Source organism: Dendropsophus ebraccatus, chromosome 10 (assembly GCF_027789765.1).
Source record: "Dendropsophus ebraccatus isolate aDenEbr1 chromosome 10, aDenEbr1.pat, whole genome shotgun sequence".
Classification (NCBI taxonomy): Eukaryota; Metazoa; Chordata; class Amphibia; order Anura; family Hylidae; genus Dendropsophus; species Dendropsophus ebraccatus.
The window spans coordinates 70043045-70063073 of NC_091463.1; the positions used below are offsets into that span (position 1 = coordinate 70043045).

At 40.7% G+C, this 20029-nt stretch overlaps 1 protein-coding gene across 2 annotated transcripts in view; it reads left to right on the forward strand.

Moving 5' to 3' along the window:
* GPC4 (glypican 4) overlaps positions 1-20029 on the forward strand; it is a 79306-nt gene that overhangs the window by 44171 nt on the left and 15106 nt on the right. For both annotated transcript variants that reach the window (XM_069943187.1, XM_069943188.1), the window contains exons 3-4: positions 5468-5859; positions 17692-17857. In XM_069943187.1, the coding sequence (XP_069799288.1) occupies positions 5468-5859; positions 17692-17857 (558 nt within the window). The remainder of the gene's footprint in view (positions 1-5467; positions 5860-17691; positions 17858-20029) is intronic.

Consider the following 20029-nt stretch of genomic DNA (forward strand, 5'->3'; position numbering starts at 1 on the left):
CGTGACACAGCCGTGTCACACCTTACTGCTGCCAGTCAATGTAAAAAAAATAAATAAATATATTTTCGTTAATAAAGCTATATTACAAAGTTTATTTAACTTTATTAAAGAAATGTAAAAACAAAATGGAAAGGATACCCCTTTAACAAAAACAACCTTGAGCTTTTCTGTTGTACATCATGTTGTGGTTCAGATCCTGGAATTCACTTTATATGGAATTCTGTTCTCCTTTATGTTGGGAATGATATCTCTGCACCAGCCAGTCCAGGAAATGTAATAAAACATTAATTGTAATTGAGCATGTTTCGTTCACCTACCTGGAGCGAAATACAGCAGATGATTTAATGGCCCGTCCTCTGCCGGATATATTACATTACTGAATCATTGAGGAGCTTCGTGTTCATTGGTTCTGCTAGTTTAGTCCATATTTGCACATGAGATATAAATATATATATATTATACGTGTGTGTGTGTTTGTTGGTTTTCTGCTCCTTTCTCTACTTTTAGTGTCCCGGCCTGCCAAAGATCTGAGGTTTTGTAGCCTCAGGCATTCTTTATATGAAGGACGTTTTTTTTCCTAGACGTCTGGCGTAGCAGTTGAGCTTTCATGTGAGGCCTGCTGACCTTTCCCCCTGCTGCAACCAAACCTTAAGTGCTCTTAATTGCGATTTAACCAAATCAAATTCAGCTTCCAACCAAAGAATGAATTCCTTTTAACATGGGATTGTCCCAATCATAACCCTCCAAAAGTGAACGTGTCAGGAGAATATAATTGACATCTGTATGGTTCTTGCTCGTTCCAGCAGAGAGTGGATGTGACCTTGGCAGCTGGTGGGAGTTAGTTATAGCGGTATTGTCCATGTGCACGTGGAGGGGGTTCTATGTACATATTAAGGGTGCCTTCACACATACCGTATCGCTGCATATTTATCGCTTGAAACTCGCACGAAAGTAGCTGCGTTTTTTGTGGTGTTAAATTCTACTGTGAAAATGAAAACTAGCATGTAAAAATCGCACCAAACACGCAGCGAGAATACTCATACATTGACTTTATAGCAATCATGATCACTGTGGATTTATGTGCGAGAAACTCGCAGCCATAAATACGCAGCGATACGTTACGTGTGAAGACACCCTTAGAGTATATTAGGATGCCACTCAAGAGTAAATTGGGTTACTTCTCCATTCTGTCTCAGTATTTTGACGACTGTATACGGTCCTTAGAGCTTCTGTTAATCTATATATGTTTACACCTTTATCTTTTGATTATACCCTATGCTCTCCTTCCTTTAGGGTCATAACCGGTTTATGATCAGCTTATCTTGAGTGTGTATGGTTTGTCATAGGGAACTTACTCCCCCTAAAGAAAAATGTGCTCCATATTGTGCGCACACAACAAATATGGTTCCCTCTATTATCTGCATTTTTATGTGCTACAGGTTGTATAACTGCAATCCGAAGCCCCCCCCCCCCCTCTCCTCAACACTGGTGTCGTCTTACTTTCCTCCCAGTTTCCCTTTAATCTGCCCAGTTCAAGCTGCTAGGTGATGTTTTATTGTGTAGTGCCAGCTGTGGGGTGGAGTGGAGTTCTCATACACCTCATCTCTTGGGAAAGCTGGGGCAGCACATGCACACACTCTCCAAAGAAACACAACGGATAGGTTACACTTGTACTAATGCATCTTCTCTGGGTAAAATAACAGGCCATGCCTTGCAGCTAGCCATTTTAGGAGTGGGTACGTGTATGCACCTTGTACCGGGCCAAGATTCTTACTCTCCTCTTTAATTTCATTAACTTTACCAAAGTTGAAGTTAGTAAAAAATTAAAATTTAATATTACCGGGCCAAGCATTTATTTAGCTGCATAGCCTCTGAGAAATAACTCCTATTAAATTCTAAGTTCGGCTGAGGTACCAATGTAGTATGCTTGCCCAAGGTGCAACATATTATAGGAAGCCAAGAACTTTAGACGGACCATGCATAACTTATACTTGGAGAATTACATGGATCTAATCCTAAAGACCAGAGGCAGATGCCTTGCAGCCACCATTCTTATGTGAAGGTCCAGTGTAACAGTCACGTTCCTCTTATTCCTGGATGTGATTCCTAAAGACCACCATGTCTGATTTTATAGCTTTACTACTTCCATGGTGCTGGTAAAACTGTTAGTAAGGGGTCTTTTTCTTTTCCAATGTCTATCCATTGTTTATGCCATATGCTTTCTTGTGGGCTTTTCCCTTCAAACGTCACGGTAACAAAGCAATAAGGCATCCAAAGTGTTTTAGATTGTGGTTGACAATGTGCACGCCACATGGACACCTCCACTTAAGGACGGTGTTAGGGCCAGTTCACATGGAGTAAAACTGGCGGAATCCCACCAGCCTCCGTGTCATACAGGCAAATCTATGGAAGGGCTCGCACACCTCCTCTCTCCGTGCCTCTTCGCTTCAAAGAATTGACATGTCAGTTTGGTAATTCTGTTGTTTCTGAAGGTGCTTTACCTAATTTTTAATATTGATCAGTTGGAAACAGAAAAAAGCAAGTCTGTAGTCAGGGTGTTGACATAAATGCTTTGGGCATCAAAACTAATGTAAAGTTCTGCATTATACAGAGCACAACAAACCTTCAGTTGGAAGCATGTCTGGTTATGGATATTGCAGATGCATGCTTGTTATGGGGCCCCCTGGTGTTCGTTTGATTCTTTTATAGAACGTCCACCAAATGTGTCCAACGATGATGGTCATACATGCTCAGTTCTACCGCCTAGATCCTCTTGTACAAGGGTGGAGAAGTGACTCCTGCTATTGTGAGGATCAGTAAATAGGATTCAGGACTAGAATTACCGCCACCTTACCAGCCTTGATCACATTTGGTGGACGTATTAAGAGAGTTTCAGAAGAACATCAGGAGCCACCTTACAGCAATGTTGACACTCTAGTATTTAACTGATTCCAATTGAAAACTTGAAATATTTTGCACAATTTAACCAAATATAATATTTATGCAGTGTCTTCCGACTTTCCTGTAAACTTTTCCTTCTCCCTAATGAAATATTTTTGCTTGGCCAAGTAAAGTATGCCAAATACCTGTAGTGATGCCTTATCTCTACTAAAAACATATCTAACATGCTTTTATGATATTAACTATAATTTAATAAAAAAAAATCTGAAATGTAACCATATACACTTTTTTCCCCCTCTTTTTCTTTTCTTTCTTTATTTTCAAACAATAAAGTATTGTAGCGTTATGAGCCAACAAAAGTTTTGCTTATGTCCCGAGAGTGCAGCTCGGTATGATTTGTCATTCTTAAGTTCCCGGTGTGACAGTCATACATTGGACTTGTGTTGATGTAGTGATTTAATGAGTGTAGTGTATTTGTCGTGCTGCTATAAAACATGTTTTTACAGCACGGCTAAACAGGAAAGTAATCCTCTGTGTGTGTGTGTTTGTGTGTAGGACTTTGTTCGACTGACTTGCTGCCTAGGTGTTAATTTATGGAACTGAAAAGTCCAGACGGAGCAAATCAACATTTTTCTTTTCTTTTTTTTTCAGGCAAAGCAACAAAACTTTTAGCTGGTCATCTGTCTTTTTTTTTTTTTTTTTTTTTTATATATCACTCTGACTTTTATTCTTAATTCATATTTCCAGGGTTTATTTATAGAAGCAGTGACTACATTACCAAAACCTACTATTCTTAGATTAGTAATGTATATTTTTATATGTATTTACTAAAAGTTCAAAAGTCCTATTTGGGAAGGGGGTTTTGCTCAAATTAATAGTACAAGTGATTTTAAGAGACTCTAATAGGTTTTATTAGGCAAAAAGCCTCTCTGTACTCAGAAAACTGTTTTCCAGTCCCCGCCCCCCCCACACACACACACACACACACACACACATTACTTATCTGTGCATTAGTCAGGCACAGCTGTCTTCATTACAGAGAAACAAAGTGAAGATGAGTTTGCGGAGTCCCATTTTAATCTATGCAGGGTTGAGGGGCCGAGGGGCATGAGTCAGCAGGAAGAGCAGGCAAGTAGCCCAGCCGTTTGGAGACTGGGCACATAAAACGCTGCATTCAGAGGTCATAATGGTCAGTGCTTATCTAGGATCTTGGTGAGACCAGTTTGCAGGATGATGATTTGTGCATGGCTGCCTTTTCTCCTCTCATGCTCACTGATCCCCTTCTGCCCCTCCCCCTCTATAGAGCATAATGGACACAGAAATCCTGCTTATGAAGTGAGGGGGCAGATAGGAAACCAGTTCTGACTACACAAGAAAACTCTTTTGCTTAATACTAAACCTATTACAGAGTTTCTTAAAATTGCTTGTACTATTCATACTTATTGATTCCTGAAAAGTGCATTTAAATGACATTTAGGCTTTAATATATCACTCATTCTTCATATTTATTTTGGATTTCTCATACATTCAGGAATTCAATTTTCTAAACCACAACGGTCTCTTGCCATAAAAAATAAAAGCCCTTTAGCACTTTTTGTCTTCCCAATATGCCCCCTCCACCATTCTACATTTGACAGGGCAAAGGTGGTATCGCAAAAATCTACGCATGTAAGATAGAAATATATTTTGGTCAAACCACAGAGCTTCGAATTTAACGGTGAGCCAGGAAGGATGTGGCCGTCTGTTTGGTATAGAATAATTCCCAGAATATTATGTGTTGCCACACGAATTCCAGGCATTCTACAAGAAACCCCCAATTCCTTAGTCATACAGGAAATGCTGCCTATTATGGGGCTCGAATTTTATTGAAGGAACTTTTATTTTATGTTATAATTTCATATAGATGGGTAAAAAACAACAATTTAAGTGTTGTGAATAATTTTTACTTGGGTTTCTGTTCACATCTTTATTTCTGCAATTCTGTATTTCTCTGGATTTATAGCTATTTATTACAGCGCAGTGTATTCATGCCAACAAAAATACTGTATTCTAAACAGGATTCTTATGGGGTTCATCATAAGGGGGGCTGTCAGGATTGCAAACAGATCCAGCATAGCCATGTCTGCACTGGCTTCCTTTAAATGGAAGCCATGATGATAATGTGAACAGAACCTTTAATTTCTCAGATCTTGGAGTATGTTCACACAAGTGTTAGAGGCTGTGTTGCTTTTTCTTCTGCTTTCTTATTGAAAAAAATGTTGTTCATTGACGTTCGGTTTCCAGCATAGCATCTATCATTTTACTGAACCAAAAAATACTGCTTGACAAAATTTTTTTTATTTTTTTTGGTCTGGAATTTTGATATTTATGCCCTCATTGAAGCCCACAGCACAGATGTGAACATAGCCATATAGTGCCTATTCTATACACTGGAAGGGTGTACCTCTTACTTGCTTAAAGGACCATGGTTTACCTTCTCTTAATTACTTTGTTTTGACTTAATGTCCAAATATTTATAAATATCTATATTTTTTCCTTTTTTAATTTTGTATTTCTTTCATCCTAGAATTTTTTAAAGAACTCTTGAAGAATGCAGAAACATCTCTGAATGACATGTTTGTGAGGACTTATGGTCGATTGTACATGCAGAATTCAGAACTTTTTAAGGACTTTTTTGTGGAGCTGAGAAAATACTACGTCGGCGGAAACGTAAATCTGGAAGAAATGCTCAACGATTTTTGGGCTCGGCTGCTGGAGCGCATGTTCCCACTGTTAAACCCACAGTATCATTTCACCGATGATTATCTGGAGTGTGTCAGCAAGTACATTGACCAGTTGAAACCATTTGGAGATCTACCACGTAAACTTAAGCTCCAAGTTACCCGTGCCTTTGTGGCAGCCCGCACCTTTGCACAAGGTCTTGCCACAGCCAGAGATGTGATCAACAAGGTTTCTATGGTAAGACATTTTTCTTTTCATCCTTGGCCGTCTGTAGATATTGGCAATTATTTTAGTATGTCAATGCTTAACTTTCTGCTTTTTTTTTTTTTTTTTGAACTGTGACTCATGGAATCGATTGACTGATGCACTGTGCACAAATGTGCCAGTTTCAGCAAAGGGTAACTTTGTGCCCGTAGGCAGGTTCTGTTCTGTTAAAATTTGATGAGTTTTTCTTTCTTTGCTGGCAGCTTTGGTTGAGCGTTAGGTTATGCAACAGTAGCAATGAGTCATAGTAACTTTTATATAAGTGCGGGAACAAGAGACCATAGACACAAAACATGATTTTCTATGTGTGTGGCCACTATGTGCACATTCACACTTATAAGTACAGATACACAAACTTTTACATGCTGCAGGTGATTCAATTTGTATTTGTATACTTTTTTCCCCCTAAGTTATGGATTTTCTCCAAGTAGGGGACAATGCTGGCTATACATAAGATGTGAACTGTCTGTGGGAGGAAGGACAAGTCCATCACCTGAAAGTACATTTAGCTGATAATGTCGTATCACCATGAACAGAAATTGTTTCAACAATGAAATGTCATTCTTGCATATATTTGGGTTTGTCTAGTTTTTTTTCTATTAGCGGTAGAGATTATTCCTCTAGACCCAGATTAGACAATTAGGCTTTATTCACATGTCCCATGAAGTTTGCTTTCTATTGGGCTATTAATGCGTTCCGTTCCTTGATGGATCTGCAATCTGCTCTGTAAAAAAAATAAGACATGTCATAACTGGAAGGGTGATCATGGCACAGATGGGGCATCCGTGCATCCATGAAAACCCACAGACGTGATGTCAACAATGTCATAACTTTATTATAACTTGAATTGTACAACAGATCCGTGAAAAACATTGACACGGATGCAGAACAGTTACAATCATCAATTTTCATGGAGGTAGATAGGGAATTTTATCCACGGGCCTTGAAAATCACTGAACGTGTGAATGAGGCCTTATATTGGCTATTTTTTTCCTTGGAAAGTGTAGTTCTTATTTATCTCATAAGTTTTCAGTAGGTGATATCAATTGTTTAGTTGCCTAAACGTAAAGTGCCAAGTTACTTATATCTCTGAGAACAAAGAGGCCAGGCAGTGAAATTCTATCATGCCCAACCTCTATTTCCACCAAGGCAGCAAAGATTCAGGATGCCCCTATACACTTTACATTGATAGACGAACCAGCCGCATGATAGCTGATCAGCCAAGGCAATGATCTGTTATTTCTGACTGTTGTGGAACAGAGTTGCTTTGGAACTGGCTTACAGTTGGGCACATGTGTACTGTAAAAGTTTTATATGATGCCTTTTGTATAGCTTTTCTAGATGCATCGCTTCCATCGGTGCAGAACACGTCCTATACCTTGCTAGTTAAATATTGCCAAAGTCTTGCAGAGATCCCAAGTCTTTTGGCTACATAAGAGTTTTCTGATCTTCAGAATGGATGTGCAAATGGTTTACATACAGCATGATTTATAACTTACGAATGTTTTATTTGCGTTGGAGATGCCATGTTTTATGCCCTGCTTGTGTGACTCCAGGACATTGAACACATGGTTATTGCCTTTCCCTAATTCAGGACCTCACCACTGATCCACTCACAATACACATTGATATACATTTTGTTACAGTTGATGAAAACTGACAGGTTCAACTAAAACAATGTTTTTCCACGTGATTATTTTAACTTGGCTATACGCTTTTAATAACTGTTGGCCAAATGTACATCATGTATTATCTCTCTTGAATGTCACATCTCCCATCTGTCCCTATAGGGAGTAGTAAGCTGCAGCCTGACTGCTGTGGTACTGGCTTATACCTCCCAGAACAATAGGGTCAGGCAGAAGAAAATTCAGATCGCCTGTCCAACATCATATGTCATAATCTGAGAGTCAGAGTTTTTGGCTGTTTTGCCATGATGGGAATTGTAGTTTTGCAACCGCTGGAAGGCCGAGGGTTCCCCATCCCTGATCTTTGAGGTCTGGAGAATGTTTGTTTAATTTGATACTTTTATTTTAGTAGCCTGTGCCACAAGAATACTTAGACTCTTACAGTAAAGTCATTATACGGGTACTGCAGGGGGTATTGAGAAAATAACAAACAAGTAAACTCACCCATCCCCGTGCCTCCATTGCACCACTCCAGGGTCCCGTTTGCTGCCGCTGGATGTCATATGCAGCTGGAAACCGGGTACATCACATACCCGACTCTGCTAGCTGCAACGTCACGGCCCGGCTGAGTGATTGCCCCCAGTCACTGATATGTGACGTTGTTGTTAGGAGAGCTGCAGGTCACCAGCTGCTGGAAATGGGACCCCGGATCGGTGTTGGAGACACGAGGACAGGTGAGTTAACAAGGTTTATTATTTTTCTCCACTCCCCTGCCTGTCTGTATTATGTCCCTTGTATGGGACTTCTCCTTTAAAGGGGTTATCCAGCGCTACAAAAACATGGCCACTTTTCCCCCTCTCTTGTCTCCAGCTTGGGTGGGGTTTTGAAACTCAGTTCCATTGAAGTAAATTGAGCTTAATTGCAAACCACACCTGACCTGGAGAAAACAGTAGGGGGGAAAAGTGGCCATGTTTTTGTTCCGCTGGATAACCCCTTTAAGGTAGTGTCTTTTCCTGCTGCTCAGGACTTTCTGGTGTTGGTCTTCACATAAGGAAGTGCCCACTTAGCCAATTACTGGCCACAGCGATGTCTCTCCTGCAGGGGTACTTTCTTGCTGCTTTGCATTAGGTAAGTTACCTGAAGAAGGAAAAAAAGGGGTGTCCAATATTTGTGTGTATTACTGCAATGATCGATACGTGGTATTATTCAGATATGTATCCAATGTGTTCTATCACTTTTGGGAGCATTCTTGAGACCAGAAATTATACTGCAGAACATCTGCTGAATAAATTGAAGAGTCCACCCATTTGTTATTCAGAGAGAATTCTAGATAAATGGATGTTACATAAGCATATCGGCTAGAGAGATCAGCATCTATAATGATAAATGAGGGATAATGTGAGTCTGCTGATCCTTAGATGTTGAAACAAGGTAGATTTTATGGCTGATGTTTCCTGTGGCGAAAAATACTAAAAGTATAGATCCGTCATTTTCCTTGCACAATAATACTTTAGTGCACATGCTTGTATCATTTTTATACTTCATCTTCAGTTTACACAAATGGACAGGGGTAGTTTTGTTTAGATAACCCCCTTTAAATGTATCGGCACATATTTAGGCAGATCAAAGGCCTTTGACAAAAATGCAAGACCACTGGCCTTGTCTTCCTTAAAATTATTTGCCAATATGAAACCTTTTCTCAGATGAACAGCTGGTCTCTGCCCCCCCCCCCCAGTGGGAGGAATCCCCCGCTCCTCTGTGATGCAGCTCCATTGATTCTAACAGAGCCGCGATATAGAGGGGAGGGGGGATTCCTCCCGCTGGGGGTGCCCCGGCCCGCCTCCATTGCTCCAGCCCCGGTCTGGTACTCATGGATAAAACGGCGCTATACATGGGAACCGGGCCGCGATTCAAAAACTGGACCGCGACACCAGCGTCTATGAATCCGTGGGTCGTGTTAAAGCGAATGTACCTAATGGGACATCCGCTTCAAGCAATGTTTTTCAGCAGCTGTAGGGAGAGAACTGGAAGGAGTATGTGGAAGGACTATGATGGTCAGTGTTAGGACAAAACTGGTTGACGTCAGCCAGTGTTACCATTAGGTTATATGATAGGTTCTCCATAAACGAGTGAAGCTTGTATAACATACAGTATAGCATTACTGCCACTTATATGATACAGTTTGAAATCTGTGAATGGGATTCATTCTTTGATCTTTAGCATTTACTAAGTAATTTTCAATCCATTTATAGTTTGTTTTTGTGACCCGCTAATTGTAACTACTGAGCATGTTAAATAATCCCATATGTTTTATGAATTCTATAGAATGTGTTTAAGGCGGCGAAATAAAATAAAAATAACTCGTAATAGTTTTAGGAAGAAATTAGTCACCGACTTCACTAATGTTAATTATCGTTACTGAAAGTAAGAACCATCATTAAAAGATATCCTGGAAAAGGCAAGTTTATTTTTACTTTTTTTAAAAAAAAAATTTATAACCTTCAATCCCTTTACACTTGGGCTCTGTAGAGTTGTAACCTGGGAAATGAAGGAGTTAATGATTATGCCTCCTGTTGCCCAAAGTAATAATTAGTCAATTCCCTTTGTTCCCACTTGTAGACCAGTCGTGGCACAAGGTGTTGAAATTCTGGATGGTGTGACTCAGACCAGTGAGTCACCGGGGAAACATCCTGTGTAAATCCACTATAAATTGCCTTACCCAGTACCTCCCTCACTAAAAGTCTGACACCTTCTGGCTTCAAATTCAAACCTCTGAGAAGAGTCAAGGGGTTCCTTGCTGCCTCTGACACATGTATGACTTTACTGTAGAATATTTTGCTGTAAAACTAACTTTTCAGGACTTTTGTAGTCCTTTGCAGGACCTTTGGTATAGTTTTTTTTAGGTGGATGAACATACTTTAGGCTTTAGGGGTCGCTCAGGTGGCAAAATTGAACTTTCAGGCCTTATTCACACATCCGTAGTTCTGTCCGCAATTGCAGACAGAACATAGGACCAATGTTATTTAATGGCCCTGATTACACATCCGTATGTACGTAAGGGGCAACGATCCCCAAAAAGAAAGGACATGTAACGCACACCGGGACTTGCGGCACAGATCACCATGTTAATAAAGTGCCAAAGTAGTACTCGTGAAGTACTCCGGGCTGCACTACAGATGTGTAAATGTAGCCATAGGCCTCAGTGGGGAAAAAAAGAACATAGAAATCAAGATGCTAGTAACATGTTTTCGCCAGGTGCATGGCTTACTGAGAGCAGCATTCAGAATCTGAGCAGTTGATGTATATAATATATTAAATTGGATTTGGCCGATTATCGCCCTGGGTAATAAATACAACGATCATCGGCTGATTGTTGATATAGGCTTGAACCTATAATTGTCGGCCACCGACCGCACATCGCTACGTGTAATAGTGGTGCACGGCCAGTGGCTGACAATATACATTACCTATCCAGGCTGCAGGGCTCCTCTTGCGGTCTTCTCCCCGGGTCCTGCGTGCTCCAGCTTCAGAACGGTCTGTCTCAGATGAGACAGGCCGCTCTGAAGCTGGAGCGTGCGGGACCCGAGGAGAATACCGCAAGAGGAGCCCTGCAGCCTGGACAGGTAATGTATAAAGTTAAGCAAGGGCTGCAAGAACATCGGTAACTATGTCCATCGGGCTGAGTAATAGGCCCAGTAAACTAGCGCAGATCTAGCAGATCGGCGCTCGTTTACAGTTATCGGGCCTTCATCGGCCGTGTAATAAGACCCTTAGCCATGGGCTTTGCTTGGTGTTATGGCTCATCCCCATTGAAATCTATGGGGCAGAGCTGTAACACGAGACATTTCCTCAACAAGTGTGCTGCTAAAATGCAGCAGACCTATTTCCCTAATCCTGTACAGTTCATTTCAGGATGGATGCCAAAGAATTGCATTTGCTATTTGCTCTCTCCATTTTGACATTCTTAATTGTTGTAACAGAATATGGTCCAGACCCTCTAGATATAGACCAGACCCTATATTTAAAGGGATAAGTTCCCTCTAAGAAGCCAATCTATCTATGTATACTTCTAAAAACTAGGGTAGCTACAGAGGCTGACATGAAATTGGAGACTTTATGTAGATTTCGGCTTGGTTGGATTAAAATCCCGATAGTTTGCCAGCGACCCGATATTGCTGCCTTCTGGCATGATTTGACAAGCTTTATGGTATAGTGACGTAATGTGTCACTACTTATGTTATCTGTCACCAGCAATTTGGAAGTGTTGAGTATTACGCCTTTTGCCTTTTTCAAGGTCACTTTAACATCCTTACCTGGATTAGAGGTGCTATAAAATAAGTACGGACAGGATTTCACATTGTTTCTAAGAGCTGTAATCCCCAAAACCTGCTGGGCCGGGCTGGAAAGTCCTGACTCCTTTTGTCTAGACTGGATGCGATCCTTGAACTTGTCCCATGGCAGTGGAGCAAAGAACTTGGCAGTACAAGTATAATAGGATATTATAATCGGAGGAGGTGCTCATCACAGCCAGCATAGACAACTGAGACGCCTATGGACCCTGACTGTTCGGGGTCTGCTTCGCCTCCATTTACTATGTATTTGGCCTGGTGGTTGAAGAGTTAATGTCTTAAATTCCAGCGTGCACAAATTCCCCTTAATGATCATTCTTGAATTCTTTGTGTTTTTGGCGCTCCCCCCCCCCCCCCCCCCCTCCCTAATTTCCTAGCAAAACAAGCGTTCTGTAATGACGAAAGTGCTGAAGAGGCGAAATCAACTCCATATGTAGGCACTCTCCCATTTAACTGACAATGTGTTTCCAGGCCGTCTGAAGAGACGTAAGCCCTGCGTGAACTGTTAAAATGTATCTGATACGTTGTAAGATTTACACATAGATCACATATAGCCCCTCACTGGCTATGCTTTGGCGAGGAATGATAAAAATCCCAACGTGTTTCTCTGTATATAATTCTCAGGCTTGAAATTGATTGTCAGTTCCCTTTAGTATTAGATGCATTCCCATTTCTATGCAATATTAATATCCTTGCAGAGCTGCAGAGAATCTCAGAGTCCCCGTGGTTGCCCAGCAGGAGCCATCAGCAAAATATAGGAGGCATTTGCATTCTTTGAATGTGTATTGAATGGTCGTGTATGGTCCTTGTCATGCCAACGTTAGTGCGAACAGACTACTTGTTAGGAAGCTTCAGCCCTGAATGAATAGCCCTCTGATAAGGTTTGAGGTCACATGCTGAACATGCCTGAGACTATTAATACACACGTGTCTGAATGTAAAAATGCACATTTAGGGTTCACGCTAGGATTAGAGTATGTGGCCCTGTCATATCTGCCGCCACTCAAGTTGTGAGCTTGTCCTGATAATAAGGACCCAATAGTAAGGGTAATAAGTAATTGACATGTACGTGGCAAGGTTCAGTTTTCATAACTGGCTATATAATTTTGACTAGGTTTACACTTGTGTTAGACCTCTGTTGCAAGTTTCAATTATTTTACAAGCTTTAAAAGTGCAAAAAAAAATTAAAAAATTTTTTGCCCGGTGAAATTCTGCGAAATAAGTAGACTCTAGAGTTGGTCCTTATTGAAGTCAAAGGGATCTTTCGGGATGTGTTGGTGTCTGTTGTTGAGCGGACCTTTCATTCCCATTTAGTAGCACCAAACGGACGCTGTGGCGGAGCTTATTGACGGAGCCCTGACACAAGTGTGAACCTAGCCTAGGGTAGTCTGCATATCATCTTTTTTTCAGTTGTCGAAGAAGGATTGGCCATTTTTAATAGACTGAAAGTTTAGGACTGGCTAAGCTATATGACCACAATTTAACCTTGTGATTCATCTTAATTTTATGCTGTAGGGTACTGATGGGGGGAAGTCGGGGTATTTTAGTATCAGTCAGCCAGGCTTAAAGGGAATGTGTTATTGGACAGGGCTATATTGCTCAATCAAATGTTCATGTTAAAAGAGAACTTAAGCAATCCCATTCCAAAAATTTTAAAAAAATGCACAAAAAGCATATAGGTGCACTCGCCATGCTGCTCCTACACACATGCAAACGATCCCAGTTTTACAACATGGCACACGATCAGAAAACTACATCTTCCAGCAAGTATTGCACCTTGGAACCAACTGCTGGGTACCTGCCCCACTCTTGGGGTATCTGCCCACCACTTGTTCAGTCTGCTTCTGCTTTGCACAGTAAACACAGTATCGATTTATCTTTTTATCTATTCATATACATAGATAGATTAGAGAAAGAGGTGAAACAGTGTCTTCTTTCCCCCTATACTACTTAGGAGAGGCTCTTGTTTCCCTGCCCTTGACCAGGTGATTACTGTGGGATTACAGTGGTGAGCGGGGTTACAGATGAGGTGTTACAGCTTGTCCGCGATCAGAAAAGAAAGAGATCATGTGACCTCTGTCTCAAAAGGGAGGGGGGTAGACAAAGTGGATCATGATGGGAGGATTTTCTGTAGCTTCAGGATGTCAGGATGTGCTGCAGACAAATGGGCTAATTTAATGTGATAGAAACCTATTACAAACAAGCTTAGATTATGGGTGGGGATTGAACAGGATTTAACCTGGAGCCCCCCTTTAAATATACATATTAATTGTATTGAGTTATGGTACCTTCTGGTAAAATAGCTGTCATGTACAAAAAAGAAAGGGGACACATTCAGTTGTAAGAGTGTCTGTCTGTTTTGTACGGCTTTTGCAGATTTCCACCTTATGTGGGATTGGTTGGTAAATTGATTTGGAGGGCATCCACCATCTCCACCACTTTGTTGGAAATATCTAGTTTCGAAAAAAAAAAAAGTGAATAGCCGAGCTATCTACAACCTATCATTTAAATGGTATGTGTAAATTTATTCTCGGTTTAGAAACACATTTTATAATCTGCTTTACAATTTGTCTGAATACAAACGGGTGACACAACTAGCCAAACTCCTTGTGTCAGAATCACAATGTGCAGTGTTGGGCGGGTGCGGCTTCCTCAGTGACCCCTTGTAAGTAGTTTATATTGATAATGGTAAAGGACACGTTTATGCTTTCTTTCTTTTGTCAGAATAGATAAGATTAGATGATTGGTGCATTCAAATCCGAGCTGTCACATTGTCCCAGACTTCAATCCCTGGCTGGTTTATAACCCTTCACTTGTGTTTTCTGCATTGGCTAATTGTTAACATGACATCTGTGAGTGTATAGAATTGAAGCACTAGGTAATATCTACAGAGTGGGTACGTTTACACAGAGAGATTTAGCTGATTTTTGAAGCCAAAGCCAGGAATGGATCTGAGAAGAGGAGAAATCTCAGTATTTCCTTAATGACCTATTCCCTGTTTATACTCTGTTCCTGGCTGTGGCTTCAAAAACCTCCAGTACCTCCAGTAGATGGCGCTAGAGGGGTGGCTTTCTTCCTTTTGCTTCATTTTGTATAAGACGTAGAGAACATGTAGAAGGGATCTCAGAGTTCTGTATTTTAAAACCATACTTTAGTAGAAGAATTAATGTAATGGGACGACTACCTATAATTTGACATGCATTTATACAGGAGGGCCCTACCCGTTTCTGAGTGCCATATTACACATTTGCAATATAGCCATGTGTATGAGCCCTAAGGTGGGTTTCTGAAAGTAGTCTTGGTGGAGGCCGGTATTACTTGGTGAAAAGGTCTTTTACAGGTTTATTCAGGATTAGAAGAACATAGCTGTTTTTTTTGTTTTTTTTTTTCACGGAACAGCGCCACTCCTTCCCTCAGTTTGTTTGTGGTATTGCAGCTCACTTCCATTCGATCAATAAATGGGCATTTGTTCCTGTGATCGGTGGGGTTCCCACTGTTAAGACCCCCACCGATCAGCTTGTTATCCTGTAGACCTGTTCATTTATGGCAGTGCTGTACAAATAAATATATATAATATTATTTTTTAAAATTATTTTTTACATATAAATTTTAAAGGAATTTGTTATATACCTTTTTAAATGTTCTTAAAATTTTTCCCTTCCGCAAATTTTTTCACATTGGAGTCAATTTATTATGTCCTCTACACTACCTATTCCTGCTGCAGGAAGCCACCGCAGTAGTCTGGACATGTGACCCCCAACCTTACTCACCGTGGGGCACCTCTGCATGATCATACTGCAACCCAGTGTATAACAAAAGCTGTACTGTTTGTATAGCCTCAGAGTTTATGCCAAATTATTGAAAGGGGCTAATCCAGGGTGTTATCAGCCATTGTGGGAATTGTCATCCTGACACAAGGTTGTCAGATAGCACAAATGGGTTTCTGTTTGCCTTCCCCTGAATCAACATGATAAAGGTTGAACCTGGCGTATCTGTGTCCTGTTAGTTAAATTTTGTAACTAGGTAACCAGTGTTTATCTTATTTAAGAAGCCCAAAATCTAGTGTGGCTTTTCTTTTGTGCTTTATAGTGCTATAGTAGTGTTTTTTTCCCAATCATATGTCCGTCCAGTGCAGCCTTTTTTTCCTGCAGTGTTGATCCAGAGAAAGGCAAAATAAACCCAGATAAATTTAGATTAAATTTTCTTCTCTTTGATAGAAAATCCTTACTCCAAATCTGGCATTCTAAATAATCCCCTGGATCATTGGTCCCTAGGGACAATGCCGTGCTACATTATTACACTCCATAAATGCCTCCAGGCCCAGTTTATTATGACAATTTCTTCTGGCAGAGAGCAACACTGCTTTTACAGGAAAGAATCCCCTTCTGTGTTTGGTATAGTCTCTATGTAGTTTAATGGGTACTGTCCATAAAAATAAATGGACATGTTAAAGGTTTTGATTGGTTGGGGTCTTACTGCTGAGACCCCCAATGGTTAGGAGAAGAGAGCAGTGAAGGGCAGCATACTGCTCTCTGCTCATTCTCCTGATTTGTGGGGGTCTTGGCAGTGAGACACTGACTGATCACAACTTCTGATAGGTCTATTACGTGTCACTTTTTTTTTTTTTTTTTTTTTTTTTTAAATGACAGGTATTAAGCCTTTATTAGTGCCATGGGAGCTGGTTGGTCACGAGGGATATGCCTGACTGGCTTAGCTTATAGTCACATGCACAAGATTTGTTTCAGACATCCCTGTGACTGTCCCCCTTAGTAGACATTGTTTTACATGCTGCAGAAACAAACCCATTTTGGTGAACAGAATTGTTTGAAGAACGGATCTGTACAGATCGTTGTACGGATGTACGGATGTGACTATACCCATCTGCCATTACTTCATCTAGATTAGTTGTTGCAAAACTACAATTCCCATCATGCCTGGACAGTCCAGGCACAATGGGAATTGTAGTTTTGCAACAGTTAGAGGGCCAACGGTTCCACATCCCTGATCTAGTTATTGAATGTTGCCTTCCAATATTATTTGTCCCTGGTGGTGACAGAGATCTATTAAAAAATGTTATTCACCGTATTTAATTTTTGGGGTGAATATTTGAGATGTCACTAACATTGTGCCCCATTCTCATAGACCAACGTCTATGGGGGTCTCCAGTAAATACTGTTACACTAACCTTTCAGACCGGCCTTATTTTTTTAATTTTAAATTTTAATTTTTTAAATCTTTTGTGGCGTTTCCCCGTTTAAACCATTTTGCCAGCGGCATTAGCGGCATCTCCGAGTCTCTGAATTGCACAACACTCAGTAGCCCTGGGTTCTCTTTTGTCCTGTCACAGTCTTGTCATGCTTTCCAAAGTCAAATTCCTGGTAAGCATACAGATGAAGTATGGCATGATAATCTGATCAGTAAATATGTTAATCTATTCCTGTGTCGCACAATGCGGTTTTCAGCTTCCCTTGGTTACTGCGACACTACCGAGTAAAATGCATTGTGCTCTTGAACAGTTCCAGACCTCGGAAGCCTATACACAAATGAGAACTGTTGCCATGGTGAGGAGTTTAGGGTAAAGGGTGATATACTGTACATTACAGGCGTATAAGCCGTCAACCCTCCAGCTGCGGGACAGAATACAGATCGGTGATGGGCGTTGAAGTGAACCCATCATTATATGTAATTTTCTAGCATGTTATTTGCTGTAATGCTTTGCGTCCCCTACACCATTCAGAGCACATGTGTGGTTCATTAGCCTTTGCATACTTTTAAAAGAAATTATATATTTATTACTTTTTGCCATATATAAATTCTACTTGTCTCTTTTAGGTAAACCCCACCCCTCAGTGTGTACGGGCAATGATGAAGATGACGTACTGTCCTTACTGCCGGGGGCTTGTTACAGTCAAGCCTTGTAACAAATACTGTCTCAATGTATTGGGAGGCTGCCTGGCCAACCCTGGGGATCTCGATGTTGATTGGAACACCTTCATAGGTGAGTAACAATTTTAAGGATTGGAAGAGTTGACTCTTATCAGGGGCTTCTTAGACCGGCCTTCTTTGTAATAATGGCACCACTCCAGGGGTCGTGGTCACCCTCTTTTTTTGGTGTGCAATATTAAAGCCAGTGGACAGCACAGGCCGTAGCGACACTGAAGGTGGTGATCTGTGTATTACTGCAGAGGAACACCGGTTACAAGACACCTTGGGGGAAATTTATCAAGGGCTTTGCACATATTTTTTGGTAAATAATTGGATTTTTCACCTATATTTTTCTATTTATGAATCAGTATTCAACGGGCAAATATTTTTTTAATTGCAATTCTTTATTAAGTTGCCTGTTTTGAGTATTCACCAAAAAGTTTGCATAATCCGGGATTATCATTTGCAAAAAAGTCACACAGACAGGTACGGGCCTACGTCTAGTTAGTACCAGGTGAATATGCTTGTGCAATTTTTGCTTTTAGGGTGGAATTTTAAGCAGAGTTGCACCGCGGACACCGCTTCAAATTCAGCCTGTCACATTGATTCGATGAGATGCATTGCGCGCATCTGCTCTTTGCCCAAAGAATTGACATGTCTTTGCAATAGACGGGAAGGGGATCACATCTGTTGCATTATAGCTGCCAGCTTCTTTATAGTATATTAACTTAACACAGCATATTTTCCTTCTAATTTTATTTTTCATTTACAAAAGCAAAACTGAAACTAAAATTTGCTGTCTTACAGCAATATACTGTTAAAAAGTTGGCAGCTATAATGCAATAGACTGGTTCCCCAATCTTTACGATGGTAGGTACAATACCACCCCCTAACAACCCTTTGGGGGCCAGACTGTAACTTTCAGATTAAACAGATACCCTCCACTCTGCCGATTTAGGGGCATCTGGTTAAATACTTGATTGTGGGGGCACCCTTTCAACAAGATTCTTTTTACCGAGCACACAGTAATCGCTTAAGTATCGAGTACTTTTGAGTATCCCGAAACTCGAGTGAGTACTATACTTGAACTTTACTCGAATGTCTGCTTAAGATTTTTTTTTATAGATTTTAGCTAGATTGTAGTTAGGGTCAGGAAATTGGTGCAACGTATTTGACTGATTTTTATTGAAGCATATTTTAATAACCGTATCAAACGTTGACTGCTGCAGCTTTAACAGCTTGTCGGAGGTAATTGTTGCCTTTTATACAGGGGTGTTAGATTGATGTTTTATTACCTTTCCTTTGTAATTGAATTGTAATGATTTATCTTTATTTTTCTTGAAGACTTCAGCTGTTAGAGCTGAATATCGCAGTGCATGTACACTGAACAATGCAGATATTTACTGAGGATCAGGAAATGCGCTGCTGCTCCGTTATCGGCTTCTCTACTGTACAGAACATTATCGCCCTCAGGTGGAATATCTGTTGCCTATTTAGTATAAGGGACGCGGGCTGGAATAGTAAAGGAAATTGTAATGCAAAAGAAATGCTTAAAAATTCTCAAATAAGGTGAATGAATCTCAAGAGCGGCGAGCTGTTCTGTGCCTATAGAAAGCATCTGCCCCCCTCTGCAGCTTTTTGTTGCCAAATCCAAACTACTAGTTCTGGCTCAATATATTTTCCTTTTAGAATTTTTTTTACCAGTCCCCCACTGCTACTGGTCAGATCACATTTCTGTTTACATGCCTGTATGCATATATATTACTCATACCAGAACAATCACTTCAGGGCCTTTGGCTCCTAAATCTAGAAAAAAAATAGGCAGTCTACGTTTTTTAATGGATTTTGGAACTGTGCTACAAAGCTTTCCAATATGGTTGACGCTTCACAACAACAGCAGCCACTCACCTGACCGCCATTCTGCAGAGATATGCACTAGTACCAGAACAGTGGTAGTGGGGGAGAGGTAAATAAGTCTAAATTTTGAACGTGTATCCTTTCACTCCTGTTGCACCCAGTAAACAGTGTTGCTGTTGCACTCTTACTACAGACTGCCACCACTGGATAGAAACAAGGTTTAAGGAATCTGATTGTAATACAACCTATTCTTACACTAAAAAAGGGGGTATTTTAAATTAAAGAGGTTGTACCGCTACGTACATCCTCTTGAATTTAACACACCGATAGATCGGCGTAGTCATGGGGAAGTCGGTGCCGCGGTCCGTTTTTCTAACTGCAGCCCGGT